Source organism: Marmota monax, unplaced genomic scaffold, assembly GCF_021218885.2.
Source record: "Marmota monax isolate L192 unplaced genomic scaffold, Marmota_monax_Labrador192_F-V1.1 WCK01_AAM20220418_F8-fsc00114, whole genome shotgun sequence".
In the NCBI taxonomy this organism is placed as follows: Eukaryota; Metazoa; Chordata; class Mammalia; order Rodentia; family Sciuridae; genus Marmota; species Marmota monax.
The window spans coordinates 865183-889268 of NW_026694943.1; the positions used below are offsets into that span (position 1 = coordinate 865183).

Here is a 24086-nt window from a genome sequence, read left to right on the forward strand (position 1 = left end):
AAATTAACAATTTCTTAAATGTCAACAAATATCTAGTTACTGCTCACATATTTCTTCATTTTTAATAGTAATATTTTATGTTTGTTTGAATGAGGTTCCAGAAAAGATATCGATCTACATATCATGTCTTTGCAGAAGTCTCTTTCTTTCTGTCTTGATTGTTTTCCCCTTTTCCCTGATCCCCATTTTTCTTGAAGAAACCAGGTCATTTTGTTCTCATTGCTTCTCTCACATGTTCATGTGTTATATTTTCTATAAATTGATAGTTAGATGTAGAGCTTTGATCAGATTCTGGTGCAATATAGTTTTTGGCATGACTACTTCATAGGTGGCTTACTTTCAATAAGAAGTAAAAACAATGTCTGTTTCTCTCTCCTTTTGTGAGATTGTCAGATATTGCTTAGATCAGCACTCACCAAATTTTTGGTCTTAACACATGCATTTCCAAGCTTTTGTTCATGTGGAATTTATCTATTGATATTAGGAATCAGAAAGGAGGAAAATTTAAATTTTTACTTATTTGTGATGACTATGAAAACCCTGTACAAATCATAATAAGTGCCATACTTTTATTAGAAATAACTTCATCTTCCAAAATAAAAAAATTCATAAGAAGAGGGACAATGTTTATATTTTTTTATAAATCCCCTTTACAGTCTGGTTCCACAGAAGATGACAGCTAGACTCTTATCTGCCTCCCCATGCAGTCTGTTGCTTTAATTAAAGTTATGAATTTCATCTTCACAAAAATGTAGAGTTTGCAGTGCAAAGATTATTTTAGTACCCTTTTCAAGGAGTTGTGGATATTTTTCTTTATCAAAATGTGACAAATGGTAGTTTATTAGAAGTTAGTTGAGGTATGAAATCTGAAACCATGTCAATAAACTTTTTCACTCTGTAACATGAAGATTCATTGGTTTATCTTGCTGTTTATGTGTGGGGGAGGGGAGTGCGGGGAGGGGTAACCACGGATTGAACTCAGCATTGCTCAACCACTGAGCCACATCCCCAGCCCTATTTTGTATTTGAGTTGCTCAGCGCCTCACTGTTACTGAGGCTGGCTTTGAACTTGTGATCCTCATGCCTTAGCCTCCCAATTATCTTGCTCTTTTACTGGATCTCTTGCCTATGCATGATTTTGTAACATTATTTGGAATATATTGGGTCACTGATATATGTGATTTATAAATGTGGAAATATTTCACTATTCAATACTAAAGAGCAACATTATTAACTGTTAGTGTTATTAGAAAAGTCTATCAATATTGAGAATCTCTCAATTTCATGGTAGCAGATCAAAGCTTGCCAAAATTCAAATTTTATTTGAAAGCTTGAATATTACCACTGCCAAAAATACTGTTGGTGATTTACCTGATATGTCAGATTTATTTCATTCATTTTCAAGAAAATGCTGCCAAAGGATTGAATGTATATAACCATAAATTTTTCTGCCTGTCATTTTGCAAAATGAAAATGATGTGCCATGAAAAGTATGGCTAGTTCAGCTGGCAACTCAAGCAATCACATAGATGGTTCTCAAGGTCAGATGCATCCACGTGTCTCACAAGTCATTCTCATTGCATTATGTGGAATATTTTTTAAAAGTATACAAAGGTAAAGATTAATACAATTCATACTTTTTACTGCTTCATTAAGGAAATTCTTCACTGAAACTAATCCTGTCCCTTGTAATGCAATGTGGTAGAAAATGCAATTACTTCTAGTAGCATAGTGCCACTCATTGATGCTAGGGCACCAGCCCTTTTTGACCATCATGGTCTTTGCAGCATTAATGCAAAGTTAACAAAGAGAAAATGAGATTGAATTTGTGATCTTCCTAAAACAGTGTTAGGGATCTTCAGCAGTCCATATAGAAGATAAGCTGGCTGAGATCCATTCATGCATTAGGAGTTGCAAAGGAACTCTTCCTCGTCAATGATTTTGTTTCCTGGGGTACAGATCATATAGAAAAAAAAAACAGAAAAAAATGTTTGATTTACTTCCTTTATGTACCAGTTTTCAAAATGATAAAGTGGTTCTGAAATGTTCTCTAAAGGTTACTGTTAATCTGAACAATCAGAGAGAGATTCTCCAAAGAATAATGGTATTTACTTGAGATAGCATTACATTGGGAATATGGTGTCATAATAAGCTATGGCAAGTGTGCTTTCGATAGCATCTTGTCTCAATTGTTGCAGTCTTAGAGAATATCAAAGATAATCTTTGTTAAAGAAATTTGTACATATGTGTGCGGCTTACAAAGAGTGGGGTATGGCACAGAATATGAAGGAAAGTCCTTGAAATAGGATTTACTTCAGACAGGCAGGCAGGAGCTCTCTCCCTTCATCACTTTTTCAGACTCTATTTTTTTTCTAAGCCTGACATGAATAATTTTATGTTGGTATCAGCAACTTTCACTTGTCTAAAATAGCTTTTATCAATATCATTTCACTTGCATAAGGTTATGTAACCCAAGTTTGAAGCGCTATGTTAACTTTGCTGACATCAGATTGGGAAAAAAAAAAAAGTACTCCTAAGAACTGTCTATGTTCATTTAACAAAATACTGCACCAACAACCATTTTTACCCCCAGGAACTACTGGATTCATCTTTCCTTCTCTTCTTGAGTACATTTCAAAGGACAGAACTTTTGGAGATTGTAAGAGATGAGGTGATAAGAGTGTAAGAGTGTTTTTTAATGGACCTCATTTTATTTTCTATCATGAATACCATCTTTTTGCTCGGCACTCTTCCTGTGAGTGACCTCTCAGTCTATGACTTCTCGAATGTGTACGCCCCCTTCCTTCTTTAAAGAAAAGAAAGGCCTGTTAGCAATGAATAATCTAATGGCATCCTGCTGGTGTTCCCTACTGCTCCTTGTCGCTCCTTCTTTCAAATATGTGTTGTCACACACAAGTATAATGTCTGCAGCTCAGGCATATTAACAGACATCCCCACCCAGCCTGCCCTTAATTAAGGTGCCAACCCCACGCCTCATTCCCAGCGGTGAAGAAGAGATTGCCCCTTACATCACTCAAGCCCATTATTCTCTCTTCTCCCCACGACATATGTAACTTCTTGATGTTGTTTTAGCTCAGGGTTTAAGCCAAGACAAGACATATTTAGCATTTTAAGATTAATATTGTACATCCTCTACGTTTACAAGGCTAGACACCCTGGGGATTCACATTTAATAGATGTTAATGGAATTTAATTTTATACATGCTAGGTATGAACATCTGTCTCCTAAATAAAATAGTATAAAATCTTATGTGGCACCAAGAAATCTCCAAAACAAATTGTTTTTCACTCTGTAACCTGAAATTGAGTTACTGAGCAAAGCAGAAAAGCTGTTTTTTAATATGTGGAATTTAAAACCTGAATATAATTATCATTCATTAATTTCACTGAGTGCCAGTGCTAAGTTAACTTTGCACTTTGAAATCTGAAACCATGTCATATAGTGATTGTCATAGTTCTGAAACAGTACCTAAAATAAAACTCTCTCCACAACTGGTTTTCCCAGTGACTTTCATTAGGCAAGGAATCTTCCATGCAAAAAAGTCTCGCCTCAAATATATTAAGTAGTAATCAATATGATATATATTTTGAAATTTTTATCTAAAGGAAAACAATTCTTAGAAAGCATTATCACTCAAAAATATCTTGTAAAGTTAAACATACTTGACAACACATGCTAGGTAAATTAATTTGGAATTCAAGGCTGTACCTAGGATCATAAAAGCCACTTATTTTTAAAGTACATTTTTGTCTGCATGTCAAATATAATTTAATATCAAATTTTGGCTAATGTTATCATATATAGAATTTGTATATAGTAAAGATAGAAGGCAGAACCTTTGTACCTTTGTAATCTTCACAATTCGTGAACCAGCATATAAAAAACTACCAGTTATTCTGTACATATTTTAAATGCTGAAATCTCTTCAGTTACAATTAATGAAGAAAAACTCTTTTTGCTTCAGTGCCCCGTACTGAAGTGCCTATTTAATAAACATATGATGATTTTTAAAAATCATTTATGATTTTAAATAAATGATTTTGACAGTAGCCAAGTGCTCACAGCAAAAATGAGGTCATGCAGTGTACTGCAGTGAGCCATGCAAGGGACAGAGCTGAGTTCTTGTCCCAGTTCTGTCACCCATTAGCTGTGTGATCTTAGATAAGTTACTTGACCCTCCTGGACCACTTATTTACTTCATATAAATTTGGATGTCAGAGATAATAGCAAATAATGTTTGAGCTCTAAAAGGCTACAGTTCTAAATCTTTAAATTGTTCTTTCTTGTTCTTGGCAGTTTTATTGTGGACTTCATCCATATGTGTCTACAGAAAAGTAGAGTCATATTTAGACTATAGAAGTTCTGCTTTGTGCTTTCACATGTTAGCCTCTAGAAAAAAAATATTAAAAGGTTTAATATGCTAAGGCAGGTGGTGGAAAGGAAGAAGATTCCAGGGTTCATACAGAAGACTTGAGCAAGTGGGGGGAAGAGAAGGGAACCCTGGAAAGGAATCCTCTATAGCTCAGACTAATGAAGTCTCCAGATAGCAAGTTTTTCAAGAGGTCAAAATGAGGAGGTTTTATTTATGACAGATTAACAGATTATTAGTTCATAAAAGGTGTCCCTTCCAGAAAGAGCACCAGGATGCTTTATTTCCTAATTAGATGGTTTTCTGCACATAAATAAAGGAGAATCACTGCTGCCTGTCAGGGAGACCCTCTGACAAGACAGGGTCCTTCTTGTCTCTGTCCTGATTTACAATATGACCTTGGGCAAGTCATTCATCTTCCTCTAAACCAGTTTCCCTAATTATAAAATGGAAATAAAAATACTCACTGCCTTGGCTGAAGATTAATGAGACAAGATGAATCTCCCTAGGCTCCCAGAGGGTAAAGCTTGTGTATAAGAAGGCAAAGAACTAGTAAGAAGCACTGTTGGACTTTTCACACAACAGGGAGAATAAAAAACCAGGACAATAAAATCGTCTTCCTTTAAGTTTCCCGGTCTGAAAAAGAAAGAACCCAGTGTTCCCTGCTCATTACAGCACACCTGTAATTGGTGATAACTCTTGGGCAAATTAATGTTTTGGTGCCTCAATTTCTTCTCTGTAGGATATTGGATAATAATCCTACTCATCACATATGTATAGATAATACATATAGATGCCTTGCATATACTGATTTCCCCACAAATGTTTGTTTATAACCTCTCTTAGACCAATTCAAACTAGGAAATATTTTACTCTTAAAACTCAAGTTTTTATGAGAGAACACTGGGATGCAAAGATTAACATTATGTAAATATTGGTACTTAAATTTTTTTTTTTGTCGTTGTAGATGGACAGAATCCCTTTATTTATTTTTGTGTGGTGCTAAGGATTGAACCCAGTGCTTCATACGTGCTAGACAAGCACTCTGCCACTGAGCTATAGCCCTAGCCCAATATTTGTACTTTTAAAAGGTGGCGGGAAACTGGTAGCCATAAAACCCAATGCCTTCTGCTTGAATAAAATGAGTTTGGAGGACTTGGACAACGCCTTAAAAATTCGCCAGTGCGGACACGAGGGGGCACTGTGCGTCCGCTTTGGCGAGGGAGAGGCGGCCACCCGCGCGGGGCTGGGAGGATTGAGAGCATCCAGCATCCCAAGGCCCTGGCGCCTGGCGCTCCACCAGCGCCACAGATCCTAACCCGGACTCAAGAAAGGGCCGCCTGGGTGATCCAGGCCTGGGAGCGCTCTCAGCCCCACAACTATTCGCGTTCGTCTTTCCCTTCGCTGCCGAATATAAGGTTTTCTGGCAGCTGTTTTTAATATTAGATTCCCTGAGTTCCGGAGCTAGGGAATCGGGAACCAACTGCAAATGTAAAGGAACATTTTGGGCGCATCTACATTGCGCACCTCGGCATAAAGGAAAAAAGCTGTCAGATTCCGTAAGGGGTCCATGTCCAAAGATGTGCTTGAGTTCTTCCAATTTAGGGAAAGAGGAACGCCCGCCTCTCCCCGCCACACACACACGCCCAAAGGCTAAACACGCAGCAGACTGGGAAAGGACTCTAACATCACTACTTGTCCACTTCTCAGTGTCAGGGCGACAAGCTGGCACACCCCACGAACACGCCTTCCAAAAAAGGGTCCAAGGCAGGTCCCGAATGAAATCTTTCAGGTCTGAAATTGAACCGCACTTGTGCTAAAAGGAGACAGTGTGGCCTCGGTCCAAGATTCTTAACTACTCTTAGTACCCCGCCAAAGAGGCGTGATACCGGTAAAGTGATCCAGGCAGGATCTGTTCCACCTGACGCTTGGGTCCCCATCTCCTAAGGTTGCTCAAGCAGGATGAGGAGACTCTAGGGATTTTGCTAGTCTCTAGAGAGAAAGTGTCGCCGGCGGAGGTTGTCCTAGCGTCCCCTCTGTTACTAGAGGCATCTGGTTTATTGATTTCTTTGCGATCCTTGGGCGGACGAAGCGAGGGTCTGCTCTGATTCCCGGGCTCCAGGACCGAACACCTCGCTTGTCCGTTGAAAGTCATGTCACCCAGGGCGCTCGGATAGAATACAGGGTGGGGAGACCTGAGAAAGAGCATAGGGCAGGAGAGGGTGAGGGTAGCCAGCTGAAAGCAGAGCAGAACAGGCGGTTGCACTGGCCAAGGAGAAACCACAATCCATCCTAAACTTTCGGATATCTGGGAGCCTGGCAAGAATGAGCCAAGCGGGAGCAACAGCAGCCTCTCCACGCCGGCGTGCCCAGCTGTAGCAGGAGGTGCTGCACGCAGCGCGGGCTGGACGCGGGCGGTCCCCACGTCGCGCCCACCCGCCTGCCAAAGCGCCGCCGGTCGGTTCGGGACACAGAGCAAGTGACCACAGAAACAGCCAGATTGCGGGCTCCAGCCTTCACAGGAGCTCGGAGGAAGAAAGGGGGATTCAACGCGGATCGGAAAGGGAGAGAAGATACTCGATTTTGAAACCTTGCCTAGCTCTGTGTGGGTGGCGGGGTCTTGCCCTTGGGCGGCCTTGGGCACGCAAGCTGAAGTCAGGTAGACTCCGGAAGAAGTGAGCGCAGAGACTTTCACGGGCTAAGGAAGTCGAATTTAAAAAGAAATGTGGAAAGCAATCCAGGGTGGCCACTGGAGCCCGGTAGCTTAAAAACCACCCGATCCCCACTAGGAGGACGACAGTGACTGGCACTCGCGAAGACTCGGCGCTCCCGGGCAGCCGCTGGTCTGCGCGGAGGAGCCGCCTCCCCAGCGTGGGGCGCGCTTGCAAACGCCAACCGCGGCGGGCAGAAGGCGAGATGCGGTGCGCGGCCGCCGGACTGTCCGGGCTGGGGAAACTCTGGGGCTGCGCCGCTGGGTGCTGACCCAGGGCAGGTTCGAGGGGTGTGCCCGGCCCCGCCCGCCTCCGCCCCCTCCTGCGCCCCTCCCAGTGGCGGCGGCGCATCCAGGGGCGGTGCGGAGCGCAGCGGCTCGCTCAGCCGCCAGCTCCTGCGAGCTCCGAGGCTGCTCCGGGAATTCACTTTGCTGCTTTTAACGTGTCTCTCTCTCTCAGACCGCTTCGAATGGCTTTCGGTCTCTGGCCTGATCGTTTCCTTTAACAGGAAAACTTTACTGCGATTTCTTTTTCCCCTTCGAGGAGAGGATTAAAAGTTCCACGAACTGGTGCCGCCCGTGCCGCTTGGGCGCTGGGAAGGTGTTCGCCGGAGGGGTTCCCAGTCCCACCATGTGCACCAACATAGTTTACGAGTGGCTGAAAGCGCTGCAGCTCCCGCAGTACGCGGAATCCTTCGTGGATAACGGCTACGATGACCTGGAGGTGTGCAAGCAGATCGGAGATCCGGACCTGGACGCTATCGGGGTGCTGGCGCCCGCACACCGCCGACGCATCCTGGAGGCCGTGCGCCGGCTGCGGGAGCAGGATGCCGCCGCCGCGGGCCTCTACTTCACACTGGAGCCGCAGCCCGCGTCGCCGGGGCCTCCAGCGGACCACATGCCCCCCTGCCGCCGGGGGGAGCCGTGCGGCGGCCCAGCCCAGGGTACCTGCGGAGACCCCCGCGGCCAGACGACCGCCCCCCGGAGTAGGGAGCTGGTGAGCTACCCCAAACTGAAGCTGAAGATCATGATCAGGGATAAACTCGTTCGAGATGGCATCCACCTGAGCAAGCCCCCTTACTCCCGAAAGGTAAGGAGGCGCCGCCCAGGCGGCCCGGGCGGGAGGAGGGTGGGGACAGATCCAGACTGCTTGCGCCGGGCTGGGCAGCCCATTCCAGGTGACAAGGGGGAGGGCAGGATGGTTTGGGTGTCTGGAACTCTTCTCTTTTCTGTTATCTCTTTATTCCTTCCTTCCTTGTGTCACTAGTGGTTGATAAGACAAGATCCAGCACTCGGATATTAACTCAAAACTAGCTCGGATTCTCTGCGTAGTCATTGGGTCTCATCTGTTAGTGGTTGTGGACTTGGAGTTGCTTCTGGTAGTAGGGGGATTCCCAACGTCTCTGTGGTGCTTGGGTCTTCAGGATACCAGAAAACATGGTCAACACCGAACATTATATTCAACCTTCCTTTTCTTCTTTACTTTTCCGAGTTCTGATAAACTCCCCAAAGAAATAAATTGATGAACTCTCTTGAATAAAGAGTGGGAAGTTGGGCCCAGTTGCTCTCAGTTCTATAAAATAAATAACCCGGCCGCTGCTGCACATTTGAGGAGTGTACCATTAACCTGAACATCCTTGGGAGGGAGTTAATGAAACACGAAACATGTGCCCATGCACTTGAGTGAGACGCCTTCTTTGAACTTAACTATCCCGTGTTTGGTAATAAGGAACTGAAGACATTGGGAAATATGGGGCCAGAGGGCGCCCTTTGGAGGTCTGCGGTGTCAACTCTTTGGCTGCCATTGATCCAGATGAGATGAAGTAGGTACAACTGTGACTTACTTCTAGAGAGTCTGAGGTGACATTTCAGTTTCAAGAGAGGATTCTGCAAGGGGGCGGGAAGGGGTGGGGAGCACCTTGGAAATGCTCACAGCTGCTCTGGGAGCAAGGCTGAAATGTGCAGTGGGCTTTGAATAATTAGGTAACAGAAAGTGCTGTTTTACCCTGGAGCTCTGCCTCTGTCTCTTGGGTTAGTCCAGTTGAGGTTTCTGCAGCTGTCCACAGAGGCCTGACTTGACAGGAAATAAACAGCATAAGTAACCAACCTCGCCTAGATTGCACAGGAAAATGAACACCTCAACTTGAAAAATCAAGACTGGGAGAAGCCCAGGGAGAAAATGATGGCAAGGATGCTCATTTGACAGGGACTGAAAACAGCACCCTGGTGGGGAAATGGGGATGATCTAGTGTTTTGTGGGCATCTGGGGCCCTTGAATTGCTTTATATTCTTAAGTGTTGGTTATAATGCCTGGATTTAAGAAAGTTCAAGTGAAAGCTATGTAATAAGCAGATGGAAATATAGGGTTTGATATTATCCATCTATTATCTTGCAGGTAAGGGAATAACCTGCTTGAGAATATAAGTTGGTTTTTATTATTAAGAAGACAGGTCAGGAGGACAGTGGGCCTCCGTTTAAACATACGTTCCAGTTCCCTGCTCTGACAGTACTATTGATGTGTGCCAGGAGCAAGAATGGATGCAATTTGCCAAAGCAGTTAGCATTAGGTAGAGAGGGATCCTGGTCAGTCATACAGGAAGTTACTCCTGGAAGAAAGGAGGGCCAAGCCAGCTCCATGTTTGTTATGAATTGCCACCAGAATGTAGGTGGGCTTAGACTGAGAGACTGTAAGTACCTGGGCATGTGGTGAGGGCGCAGTTCAAGTCCTGGCCACAAAGGGCAGCAGACGGAAGGTGTGTCACTAGGGCTTGCTTAGTCTTCAGGAAAGCTGTGAGGTGACACAGCTGAGGAGGTGGGAGGCTGAGGACCTGGGTGATAGGAGTTGGCACTGTGATGTGTGTTAGTTCTGATCCTTACTAACCCAAAGACAGGCCTAAATATCAAACTTGGAAACTGTAAAAGATTTTAAGAATATGCAGTGTCTGACTGTAGGCTTTGAAACTGTGGACTCCTGCCTAGATCAGAGAGTGATAAAGCAGTGCGTTTTTCTAAGTTAGATTTATGTAAGAAAATTTTCACTTGCCTTGTTATGCTATTTACTTTCCACATAAAGAATTATTTCATTCAACTTTCATATAAATACAATAATGTTTGCTAATAAAGATATGGCCTGTTCACTTTCTGTACATACTAATTCTCTTTCTTGAACTGATAGAAGGATAAAAATGGGAGCAGAAGGGTTTTCATTACCTCCTTCATAGGTGCTCCAGCTGGGGACCCCCCCCCCAAAAAAAAAAATCAAAGCTGACAAACTTTCTTGTAAGAAAGAATAACTCACTTTGCCAAAAATTAAAATATAATTAAAGGACATGAAACCGCATAGAGGTGTGTAGTAGCAGATCCTGTTCATTTGGAATTTATTGCATGTGTATTCATTGCTTCCTAAGTTGTGGATTTAAATTATTTAGGGATTTTTTTTTTCCTTATGCACCTCATTCACTCATAAGCAGTTCAGGGAATTTTTCTTTAAAATGTGATCTGCATTATAATTTTTCCAGATTCCTTAGCTCTGTCATGATCAGCATGTGTAATATTTGTTGTGTGCATTTGGAATTCTGCTTGGAAGATAGGCTCCAGCCTCCTTTATGGTCATTTGCATTGTTGATCCTTGTGGTTTTATGCTTTGGTGAGAATATTAGATGGCTTAAAAGTGGATTATATCAAGGATGATCAGAGCATTTTTCCAAGAGTCACCAGGGTGGATTGTAGGATTTGCTCCAGTAACTATTCAGGTTTCTTGGTTTAGTAATCAGTGATTTAATATGGAATTAAAAAGCAAGTTTCTCCTTGTTTCCCAAAGGGAGTCTGTAGCTTTGGAAAACCAGGAGCTTTGAAAGAGCACCAGCTTTGAAATTGGAGATGAATCCCTCATCTGCTCTGTAGCTAGCTTCTTTGACAGCTGTGATTGTTGCCTTTACAAATAGAGATTTTTATATGTATATATATTTTTTAAACCAAGCTTCTCTATGTCATGACCTCTCTAGGTTACTGTGGTTGACGGGATGCAGAAGGCCTGCCCTCAGAGATCTTGGGATTTAGCAGAGAGAAAATACATAGAACAATAATGATGACTTGGAACAGTTGTACCCAGGTTAATTTTCAGGGACTGGTGATCAGCAAGGTCAGAGGAAAAGAGGAGGAAGTCCTATTTAGAAGTCCTGTTTAGAAGCCACTTGAAGCTCTGTTTTCAAGGAGGAAGTGACTTGTCAGAACAGGCAAAGATTCTAGTATATCTTGGTGAAATAGCAACCATGCCAACAAAGGCCTTTACAATAGACAATGAGAGTGGAGACATGGGGCATGCCCCTCTCTAAAATAGAGTTTGAGAAGGTGGATCTACAGCCACTGGAGGAAGAAGGGAGACTTTAGGTCAAGGGAAGTGTTTCGTGGGCTTGTGTTTGAGAATGAGAGAAACCGGAGCATGTCTAAGTGTTCATGGCAGTGGTGAGAGAAGGGGAGACAATGAAAGTATGGGAGGAATGGGAGAATTAGAGGTTAAAGGAGAACATTACTGATGTACAAATGTTAGTGGCTGTGATCAGACTTTTTAACCATGCCTAAATATAAACACTATGCAATAAAACACATAGAATTAAATACAGTTACACAGAGAAAGGTATCCTTGCCGTATATTCGTACCACAGGTTATAGGTTATGCATGGTGTTTCATTGAGTTCTATGAAATGTAACAATGCTTGTGAAGGGGTCTGGGGTAGGTGTGAATGGTAACAGGGCTTTAAAGATTCTTTCCACACTTGAAATGGTAGAGTGCAGGCCCCAGGGAGGTAGGAGGTGGAGCAGGCTTCTAGGCTTCTGGACTGAAATTACCTCTTGCCACATCTATCAGCTGAAACTATTTGAGTTAGTATGACTTATTGAATAATGCTGGAGAAGTGTTGATCTTCATTTGTACCTTAGTGCTAAATGAACTAATTAACAAGACTCCATGGTAAGAGGGCTCTCTATGGATACTCTGGAGGGACAGCCTAGAATGGAGGAATTTAGAGATGCAGAGGTGGCACGAAGGTTTCTCTGTATGGAGGAGAGAAGAAGGATTTAGAAAGGAAGGGGAGATGCCAGCAACAGACACACTTCTGTCATTTGGAGACCTGCCTGGGGTCGTGGCAGAAGTTGAAATGATAATAAATATTGCTTCTCCCAAGAATTCCTTCTGCCTTCATGATATTACCAGGACAGATTGGAGACTGGCAAACTTAAGATTTTCCCAGGTCAATCAAGATCCTCAAGTGTCCTCAGCCTAGATCCTAATGGGCTTTTTTGTCTTTGGTCCCTGATTGGAGAACTGAAGGAAGAAGGGATGGGACACAGACAAGAGCTTGGGCGGTGGTGGGGCTGCTGCTTTTCTCTTGCTCCTGTGGTTCTGTGTATGGAGTTTCTGTGTAAGTGGACCTGCAGACATCCTCCTGTCTGTTCATCTGTCTCTGTCCATCAACCCATTGTTCATTGATCCATACACCCATCCTCCAATTTTACCAATACTGAGCATGTGCCATGTGCTAGGTTTTCGGACTGGGATTGCAGGGAGCTAGACAGATGTGTGTTTATATGTGGAGGGCCTAACCCAGGATTTGGCCTGAAGTAGTTACATTATATCAAAGTTAGTTCTACAAACCTCAGGGGTTAGAGATTTTACACTTGTGTTCCTTTCAAATGTTAACAAAAGTTCAACTTTGGTGAGAACTTGAGTAAAGGTAATGAAAGATGAAGTTAAAAGTCAAAACATGTTTATTTCTTAAGTGTTATTGGAGAAGGACTGGGAATTAAAGTGCTGGTCCTCAGTTCAAATGGCAGTCTTCAAGGATACAAATCATAATAAATGCTGGCAAGGATGTAGGGGAAATGGTGCACTGAAACATTGTAGGTAGGACTGCAAATTAGTACAACCACTTGGGAAAGCAGTGTGGAGATTCCTTAAAAGCCTAGGACTAGAACAACCATATGACCCGTCTATTTCCACTCCTTGGAATTTATTCAAAAGAACTAAAATCAGCAAACTCTAGTAATCCAGGTACATCAGTGCTTGTAGCAGCCTAATTCACAATTGGCAAGTTATGGAACTAGCTCAGGTGCTTGTCAACAGATGAATGAATTGAGAAAATGTGATACATACACACAATGGAGTTTTACTTAGCCATGATGAATAAAATTATGGCATTTGCTGGTAAATGGATGGAATTGAAGAACATCATGTTAAGTGAAATCAGCTAGACTCAGAAGGTCAGACATCAAATGTTTTTTCTCACATACAGTAGCTAGAGAAAAGTAAAGGAAAACAAAATGTGTGTGTGTGTGTGTGGGGGGCTCTGATCCCATGAAAACAGAGGGGAGATCATTGGAATAGAGGAAGAGGATTGAGGAGAAGGGAATGAGGGAGGCAGAAGGAGGAGGAAAAAGGAAGCACTTTGGATTAAAGTTGAGCCAAGTATGGCTCAACCATATATAGCATGGACTATATATGATTAGGTCATAATGAATCCTACTTTTATGCTTGACTATAATACACTAATAAAAACATTTCAGAAAAAATGCTGATCCTGCAGGACATGCATAAGAAGATGTCTATAGCAGGGCCAGGAGAAGTGTGAGGTAGGTCAGGAGCTCAGGGTGCACAGATAAAGAGGTGCTTGCTCTCCAGGTGGTACTAGACATCCAGCCATCATTAACAACATTCCTTATCATGAAATTTCAAGTATGTGCAGGTATCCTCAGTGTCTCTCAAACTGCACACTAAGCATTCACCTACTCTTCCTACACCTAACTCCTACCCTCAGTAACAATGTGCTGAGAGCCATGATGATGTTGGTCTCCCGAACTCAAGCAAACATGGTTTCTGTGAGGTCTGGCAGGTCATAGGGTTCATCCAGGTGAGATCAATTCTGTGGATTGAGATTACGCTTTCTGACACCACAGGGTGGTGGTTATGAGTACAGGCTCAGATCCAGACTGCACAATTCATATCCCAGCTCTGATCCATACTAGATCACCCTTGGCTCCTCTGTGAAAAAAAAGGGCCTCACTAGTGACTACCTCATAGGATAGTTATGGAGATTAGATGAGCTCACACTCATGAACTTACTAGATCAAAATTTGTAACACTTGCCTAGAGCTGCCCCAACATGTTCCACAAACTGGGTGTTTGAAACAACAGAAATGTGTTCTCTCACAGTTTTGGAGACTGCAAGTCCAAGATCAAAGTCTTAGCAGAACTTTTAGGGCAAAGAGCCTTACTCTAAAATCCTAAGGACCTGTACCTAGATTCACCTAGACAGGCCTGCCAAAGGCTACAAACAGCATCCCTGTATCTGCTACTGACACCTCAAGCACCACTAGGTCTGCAGATCATGTGATCGAAGGTGGCAAAACAGCTCCAACTGCAGCTTGGGCCTGCAGCAGAGCCTTCTGTTGTTCTGGGCCTCACTCACTCAGAATTGGCAGCTTTTTGGGTCACACAGTAAGTGGGCTGGAGTAGCACTTTCAAATGAAGATGTGGCCTCCAAATAGAGGCACATTAGACATTGTGCTTCCTTCTTGGTTGTTGTAGGAGGTCAGACGCAACAACTTTATTCTTCACTTTAGAAAGGGTCTCTTGTTATGCTCCCCACCACTGGATCCCTGAAAATTTACTGAGGTGGAAGGCCCTGAGTCTATCAGGTTCATTTACCACTTTCTGACATGCAAAATGTCATACCAATGAATCAAGGGTGGTCACTTCATCTTGCTTACTAGTGTATTTCTACATCATGTACGACCCGAAGAATGAGAAGTTATATTCCATTTATGAATAATGTGTCAAAATGCATTCTACTTCATGTATAACTAATTAGAACAAATTTTAAAAGTCAGTAAAAACAATTACAGAATTTAAATATTCAAAATTATGTTGCAATTTTTAAGAAACAATCACTTGAAAGATAATATTGTTATCATTACTCAGATCATTTCTAGAACTTCATGCCCGTCTACAGTGGCGGCAAGCCCTTGTCCTCAGGTAGATCTGGTTTGGGGTAAATACTTAAAGTAATTTGCAATAAAGTCAGTCAATTGAGAATAATGACATTAAGTAAAATGTGAAATGGAGAATGGGGTCTCACTACTCTTGTTAGGACTTGCAAACTGGTTTTTGGATTTTATGATATTTATCATCCTTTTCCTATTTTTAAACCTTTAAAGTGTGCATCCATGTTTGCAAATATGGAAACTCCTCCAAATACTTTTCAGAATACAGAAGTCAGTTTCCTAGCATTTGTGAAGAACAAGACACAGTGATGGTCTTTCCCAGTAGGAAATAGCTGCAAAGTGCCTATGGTGCTGCTGAGAAGGAATCAGGTAAACTGCACAGACAGGAAAAAACTGTGATGCCCTTGGGTTACTCAGAATTGGGAAAGTGCAAGAAGGTTCATAGGCCTTTGTATTTGCTTGTCTTGATGTTCCTAGACAGCTCTCTTCCCTACATTGTTATGTCCGGTCTTAAAGGAGTTGTAGTTGAACTCATTTTTCCTTCTAGTCTCTTGACTAAAAAGATGCTCAAGTCAGGGGTACAGAATTAAAGCTTCCTTCTCCTAGGAGTAGGGTACTGTCTAAGGTAGTAAGACATATGTTTTTGTCAGCTTCTTTGCTTCTGTGACCAAAAGACCTGACAAGAACAATTTTAGAGGATTAAAAGTTTATTTGGGGGCTCACAGTTTCAGAGGTCTCAGTCCATAGATAGCTGGCTCCATTGCTCTGGGCCCAAGGTGAGGCAGAACATCATGGTGGAAGAGTGTGGTGGAGGAAAGTGGCTCAGGACATGGCCACCAGAAAACAGAAAGATTCTCTCACCAAGGACAAAATATATACCAAACAGGCATGACCCGGTGACCCACACATGAACTTTTGGGGGACACCACATATCTAAATCATAACAGTCAGAAACCATTATGTGTCATAGCTTCTCAAGGTCACAACCTATGTAGGGTTAGAGCCAACAGTGAGTCCTTGGCTACAGCAAAGACTTGTTTTTACCACCAGCAAAACTGAGCTGAAAGATTTTTAAGAGTTCTTTTCTAAGTTTTGTGAAATAATGCTGCTTCAGATCAACCACTGATTTGGACTTGTGGAGACCTAGGAAGAGAAGGAGGGAAATCTTTTTCTTAGTCAATACAAGAAATATTAAGGGACAAGCATGGTGGCACATGCCTGTAATCCCAGCTTCTGAAGAGGCTGAGGCAGGAGGATCTGAAGATCAGAGCCAGACTGGGTAACTCAGAGAGACCCTGTCTCAAAGTAAAAAGGGGAACTGGGAGGCAGAGCACCTGCCTGTAGTACTAGAAATTAAACCCAGTACTACAGAAATAAACAATTAAGGGCCATAACTGGGGATCATGCCAAAAGGCATTAAGCATATGATCTGTCTTACATAAAGGCTAAGTGATATCTAATAGTTTAAAGATTTCATTACTGCTTCTAATTGACATAAATAGTCTGAGGCTCTCTAAAAAGCTTATTGTTACATTTCCATAAAGTTATAAATACAAACAAAATAAGACCTATTTTATTTGGAGCATGTCAGAAAGAAAGACAATTGGTATGTATTTATTTTTATTATTTTTAACTTTTAAAAAAATTTCCTACATGACAATAGTGGAATGCATTACAATCATAATTATGCATACACGATTTTTGACTTAACCAAAATCATAATGACCACATGTGACAAAGTTTAAGATTTTTTTCCCCAAGAAAGTAATAATAGAGGCATACCTATTTGACACCCAGAATATGCCACTGTTTAATACCTACCTTTATTTGACAAAATTATTTTAAGTAATAGTCATGTAACATGCAGTGATTATTATTTTCTTAATTCCTTCTTTTGTTTTAAAGAAATGAACAATTGAAAGAAGAAATTCACTTAAATTTTAAAAGGATTCAAATTTAGTAAAAATAATTTCATCTATTGAATAGAATGTGCATTGAAATTTTTGCACTTTGCTGTTTGTATTCTGTCTTACTGTTTAAAGTTTTCAACACAAGTAAAACTAATATAAGAAAGAAGTGAAGTTATCCAAATGCTGTTTTTTTTTTTCATTTTTTACAAATCATGGTGCTATCATTATTTCAAGTTCACTGCTTAACTCAAGAGTATGTAATCCATGAAGGAGGTACAATAGCTTTACAGACTTATTGTCCAAAAGGACTGCGTAACCAAGTGTGTGGCTTGGGGTCAACTCTGTAACTGGGGACTCTGAATTAACTTCCAGTGACACTGCAGTGCTTATTGAAGGACAGGTAATGAGAGATGCCAATTCAAATCTTAGTGCAGATCATCGAAACCCAACAGACACTAAGAGCCGCAGTTATTTAGGCCAGCAAAAGACCCCCCCCCCATGAAAAACGTGTCTTGTCAGTGACATTGTTTAGAATGTCACTGAATTGTTAGTACAGCATTTTCCTAATGAAAGGTTTTACTCTGTTTTCAAGAACTCCTTCCTGTCTACAACTGGGGTGAGCCCTTCCCTATGCTTTGTTAGTACAAGATATGAAAAAGTTTTTTTCTTATGTAGAGCCCATATTTTTCTTACAACCTTGTAGTATGAATTTGATGGCATAATATATATGAAGTTTCTTTGTAAACTCTAAAAGAACTGTCCACATTTAAGGTGTCCTCCACTGATAGCAAATAAATGTTTATAACAAAATTTCAAAGGTATTTCTGTTGGAAAACAGCAAACACTCTGAATTGAGAAAATTGGGAGAAAAATTAACTGGACCAAGAGAAATTTTACATGGCCTATGTTGAAACATCTAATGTTATTCTCTATTCCTTTAAAAATATTTATGTGGGGCTGGGGATGTGGCTCAAGCGGTAGCAAGCTCACCTGGCATGCGTGCGGCCCGGGTTTGATCCTCAGCACCACATACAAACAAAGATGAGTGTTTGCTGAAAACTAAAAAATAAATATTAAAAATTCTCTCTCTCTCTCTCTCTCTTTAAAAAAATATTTATGTGTCAGAATATTTTTTTACTCATGCACTAAACTTATATCACATTGTGTGAGAATAAGGGTCAGGTTATTTTTGTGTAAACAGGTATTATTTGAAAAATGATTTTTCCACAGCTTTATTAAGATACAATTAACAAATAAAAATTATATATATATATATATTTTTTGCATAGTGTACAGTGTGATGTTTTGACATATGTGTTTATTATGAAATGATTAAGTCAAGCTAATTAGCTTTATTTATCACCTCACATATTTATCATGTTTTTATGGTGAAAAGATTTACTTAAGCTCTAATCTCTTAGCAGTTTTCAAGTATACAATACATTTTATTAACTATAATCCCAGTTCTGTATGAGGGAGCTCCAGAATTTATTCATCCTGTTTAATTGAAACTTTATACCATTCAACCAACATTTCCTCATTTTTCTCCCACTTGGAAAAAATGATTTTCATCCAAGAAATTTTCTATCTCAGGTCAATCATAATTAATTTAGGCATTCTCTTATTGGGTTGGAAACAATTTACATTAATTATTTTCACATTATTACCTATATTATTATTATTATTATTATTTTAATATTTTGTTAGTTGTTGATGGATCTTTATTTGTATGTGGTGCTGAGAATCGAACCCAGTGCCTCACACATGCTAGACAAACGCTCTACCACTGAGCCACAACCCCAGCCCCTACCTATATTATTGATTATTATAATTTTCATTATTTGAGCATGTCAACTTTGAGAAATGAAATTTTGGCATTATTTAAATTGTATTAAGACTATCAGTCTATATAATTTGATGTCTGTGGGTTTTTTAAATATCATGTATTCCTGTTCATGGTACTTGATTATTTTTTCTACTGGTCTTACACTACTTCTACTTGCTTTGCAAGAGGTATTCATGTATTAAGGACAATAATCATTACTTCACCGAAGTTGAAAAATTTGTCTCTCAAAAAGAATATGTTTAGTTTAGAATTTGATACTTTTTGGATATTCAGAAATTTAAAATTCTTATATATTATACCTTATCAGGAATTTTTTAGCTGTTTCTTCCAAGCTAGAGAACTATAGCTATTACAGACTCAGAATTGAGGTAGAATATTTTATTTAACCTTAATTGGAACAAGTTACTTAATCTCTCTAAACCTGAGTTGCCTCATTTATAAAATGCATATACTATCACCTGCTTCTTAAGGCTTTTGTGATGAATTAATGAGGCATTCACAAGAAGGGTCTCATGCAATACCTGACACACTGCAGTCATACTAAACATCTGGCTGATATTCATGCATTGTGCATAACTTAATAAACAAAGTTTTTCTCTAGATGAAATTCATATCCTAAATTATTTGTTCATCTCCTTGCCATTCAGTTGAGATGCATTCTTTTCACAATTAAAAAATTCTTTAACAAGAATAACATTTTTTTTCTGTTCCACCGTTGTAAATGTTTTGCTATTTATCATTTACCTTGTAGATTTTCTTTTTTTAATTAAGCATAATCAATCCTATTTTTGCAATTGCAATTATATTTATGAATCCCTTCACTAAGCCACAGTTAGTGTTTTTGTGTGTATATATCTATGCATACACACACACGTATATGCACACATATATACATCTTTTATTTTTATTGTTTCTTTTTTTAACATTTAGCTCTGTAATAAGTCTCTAATTTATTATGGTACATAATATAATCTAAAGCTCTAATTTTATACATAATTATACACACAATAAATGTATCTCCTATTTTACAGAAATTATAGCTCTCATATCTTTGTTCTGGTGTTATTGTGTTGGCTAGAATTTATAAAGCAGTGTTAAATAATAAATACAATTAGGCCTCTTCATCCTATTGCAAATTCTAATGAAAATGCCAATATTTTGCTATTATTTTTATTGGCTCTCAGTTTAGGACAGTAAAAAAAAAACATCCTTCACAATGTAAAGAAAACATCCTTCTTTTTCTAATTTTATAAGAATCTTTACTGGGAGTATATGTTTAATTATACAAAATGTCTTCTTAGCAACTTGAAAATAAGTTTTTTTCCTTATTATATCTCCTGTTGAGATGGACATTAATTGATTTCCTAAGATTAAACTGTTCTCACATAGCTCTGGTAAAGTAAAACATGAAATGTCTCTTGAATCAACCTGTGAGCACAGGAATTTATATTAATCTTTCTCCCAGGACATGATTACACTCTTCTACATTATATCTTTTCTGTCATGAATAATGTTTGACACTTACCTTTAGTTGTGTAACCAGTTCATCAATTATTTCCATGATGTTGTTACATTTGACTTCCTGCCAATAATTTTTTGGAAGTGATGGTTGTCTGTCTAGACAGGTATAGAGACTAGCAGTTTCCATACCCGAAAGGCAACAGCCATGTAATTGGAGGTAATAATTTAGTATTCTTGTCTATTTCTTGTATAGAAATTTTGTTTTTGAACAAGGGGGTGGAGACTCTGAAGTGGGTAAAGGGTTAGCCTATATCTCTGTTGATTTTACTGTTTTCATAGCAAAAAGGGTCTTTTCTTTCTCCAAGCATAGTTTAGGAAACTCCTGGATTCTGGAAACATATTCTTCTCCTTTCCTTTCCCACATTTCCCATCCTTCACTTCCCCCCAGTCGTCTGTTCCCTTTTTGACCCTTAACCACTCCCGTAGCCTTAGTGGAAGATATGGCATCTGGCAAGGAGTCCCTATCTATATAAAATTGAAAACCCTTATAAAAGAAATCAAATTGGCATTCATTTTAAATTGAATCTTTGGCTTTGCATAGCAAGAATAGCCCAATGTGTAACACAGATGAAATTGGAAAACTCTGAAAGAAGTATTAATTTAACAAACCTTGATTTGTATTTAAACATACAATGAAAGGGTCAAATAGATGGATTTTTTTTTTCTGATAAAGTCATTGAAGCAAGGATTAAAAATGGGGTGTAGGAATAGAATGTTTCTGGAGAAGATAATAAATCAGGTGCTGCACTCAGCTGAGTTTGCAGAAATGGATACACCCAACACTTCCCAAGCTGGCCATCAATCATGCAATAAAGATACAGCCACTTTCAAGTAACCATGTATCAACGCAGAAGTCAACACTGCTGTATTATGAAGGCTCCTCTGGGAAGCTCTTGATTGACAAAAATAGTACTGCTTTAAGTAGTAGCAATATTTTCATGGCCTGAAAGTAATAAAACTATAGATGAGCTTTATGAAGGGAAAATATTTTACATAAAAAAATTCCCCACAGAGCAATAGATGGGACTTGCTTCCTGCAGGATCAGGTTAAGGTGCAAAGTATCTCCACCTCATGTGGGAGAAGAAATTGATAATTCAATGTTATTTACATCCAAGTCACTGTCATTTATGGGCATCTAATGAAAGCATGGGATTATTTTCCATTTGGATCACATAAAATGTATCTCTAGCTTGCTTAGGCTTGTATGGTAGGAAAACAAATGCAGGGTAGCAGGATATGCCTATTGTACCCAGGGCTGAGCCAGAGGGTTTACAAATTCATTTACTCTTTGAGACCCACTTTGTTGCAGAGGGGTGAAAGAGAGAGTTAAATTGGAGAAATTAACTTTGAGTTTTATTATTATGTTATTTTAAATCAGTTTTTACTGCCACTTTTTTTGGCATAGGAATTTGGGTCAGTGTTTTTATCTATGATCCTTATATGGATGAATATACTCACCTTGAAAATGGTAGTTAATTGAATCTTATGATCATTTATTAAAACAGTATGTCAATGACCCAGCTGACCTGCTGGGGCCTTTTTAGGTGGATTTGTTGACAGGAAGTACAGTATGGTCCATCATCCCCAACATGGCTGTGCTAAGATGCACATGCTAAATTATATTACAAGTGCATTGTGGAGAAAGGGGGAGTGATTTCTTTTTTTAACTGAAAGCTGGAAAATTGAAAAAAGCAGAGATGAACAACGAACTGAAGCTATATTTTGAATTTTTTTTTCATTGTGCTTTGATTTCATTAATTGTGATAATTAGAATTATTCTGCACTTGACCATATGTTAATTAGTTGTTGGCTTTTCTCCTCACATCTGGAGGGGTCTTCTCGGCTTTGAGTCACCTCCTTTACTCTCTTTGTGGAGTATAGAAAGATTACTATTTTTCATCCCCACCTAGATTCACTTTTTAAGTCAGAGTTGGGCAAATTAGACAACAGCCTTAAATTTGCCAAATCATAACAACAGAGATGTTTATTTATTATTATTTCCAACAGGAGGTGGACATTAGTGTATTTCCTACACTATTTTGTTCATGTCTTGTGACACTCCTCTAATGTCGAAGTTATTCTTGTCATCCCTGTTTTTTACATGAGGAAAAATGAAGCTAAAAGAGTTTGGGCAACTTATGCAAAGTCACTCAACTAGTAAATTTCATTTGGAAACCATTTATGATTTCCAGAGCCAAGGGCCTCATCATTGTACAGTTCTCCCTAAAACCATTGCATCATGGGATTTGGGAACTATCTCTTGGTGAAAAATAGGTGTGAGATAGGCAATGGATATGTCTTAGAGATTTTATTGCTTTGTAAAAAAATTTTGATGGCATACTAATTAGTTTAAATTTCAAAGATGTTATGGTAGAATGAATCCATATTTTATATTTCATTTAAGATATAGGGAATTCCTTCATTCTTTCAATGTGTATTATAAGTACTGACGGACAATAGGAGGTATGAAGAAAAAGTCCTCTATAAATGAAATCACACTAATTTGGTAACAAAAGTTCATGTTATTAAACTTGAGCATCCAGCCTCTTGTTCCATGTTCTCTGTAGGATGAGAAAGTTATCAGTCTTTATTGGCCATATATGATTACTACTGTGGTACCCACTGTACAAAACAATATTGGTTTTCTTTGGTTCCGGTCTTTAGGAATTTTTACAATATTAAAATCTTCTCTAAATCCACACTTAAGATCTTAAGATCCAAGGCTTTTAAGATTAGAGATGGAGAATAACTTGGAGCCAGCAGCCATTTAATAAAATGATTCTTTTCTTACTTAGACTAAGTCTAGAAGTTAGTTGGTATTGCTTTTTGACCTCCAGCAGATTTTGAAGTGCCAGAATGACTTATTTGACATCTGGGGTTGGATTTGGAAACAGTTGTAAGTCATTTTGGTAGATAAAGTTAGCTAGTGACTAGTCCTGTTTTAAGTTCCAAATCCTTAAATTAAATAAAAAAAAATAAATAAACAAAAATGTGATTATGCAATGTCCAGACTGAAGTTCCACATCTCCAAATTAAATAAAAAAATAAACAAAAATGTGATTATGAAGTGTCCAGGCTGGTTTTGTAGATGTGGGCATTTGCAGGGGAATCAATGTCTTAATACCTTAATCATGTGTGTGGCTACACTGTGTCATGAACAAGTCTCCCAGGAAAAAATCGCTTTAAAAAATGCTTTTTTTGGGGGGAAGGGGGCATATATAAAGCTTGATTTTTTAAAAATGTACTTAGTCATTTCTAATAAGTATCCCCTCTATATAGATCATGCATTTGAATGGTCTTATTTTGCTATTAAAATTGAGAACAAATATTTAAAATTCAGTTAGTAGCAATTATGAACATAGGGAAACAGACTCCTTGTTCTCAAGCCTTAATTGTGAAAGAGGAAATTGACCTGTGCTGAGGAATTAGTATATTAGACAGCTCCAATAAGACTGGGCCGTGTTCCATCTGTGAAATCATGTGTGTTTTAATGGGAATAGGCCTGGGATACCTTGAAAACATAGGCGTGTGAATGAAAGATGTATATACCAAACAGTGGTTTTATTGTGTTGAAAAGAAGGAAAGGGGAGTTTGGAAATTATGAGAAAATATTGGTTATACTGTAATGTCTGCTAGGATTAGTAGCTGATTTTATAGGATATTCAACTCTCGAGTTTTGCTTTTCACATAGGTCACAGAGAGCCCCAAG

The 24086-nt window shown here is 39.6% G+C and overlaps 1 protein-coding gene across 2 annotated transcripts in view; it reads left to right on the plus strand.

Moving 5' to 3' along the window:
* Positions 1–6529: 6529 nt before the first annotated feature.
* The window catches only part of Samd5 (sterile alpha motif domain containing 5), a 392050-nt gene continuing 374493 nt past the window's right edge, over positions 6530–24086 (plus strand). The window contains exon 1 of one of the 2 annotated variants that reach the window (XM_058573611.1): positions 6530–8191. In XM_058573611.1, coding sequence (XP_058429594.1) covers positions 7733–8191 — 459 coding nt within the window. In that variant the 5' untranslated portion in view covers positions 6530–7732. The remainder of the gene's footprint in view (positions 8192–24086) is intronic. The other variant, XM_046427357.2, reaches the window with a different exon arrangement.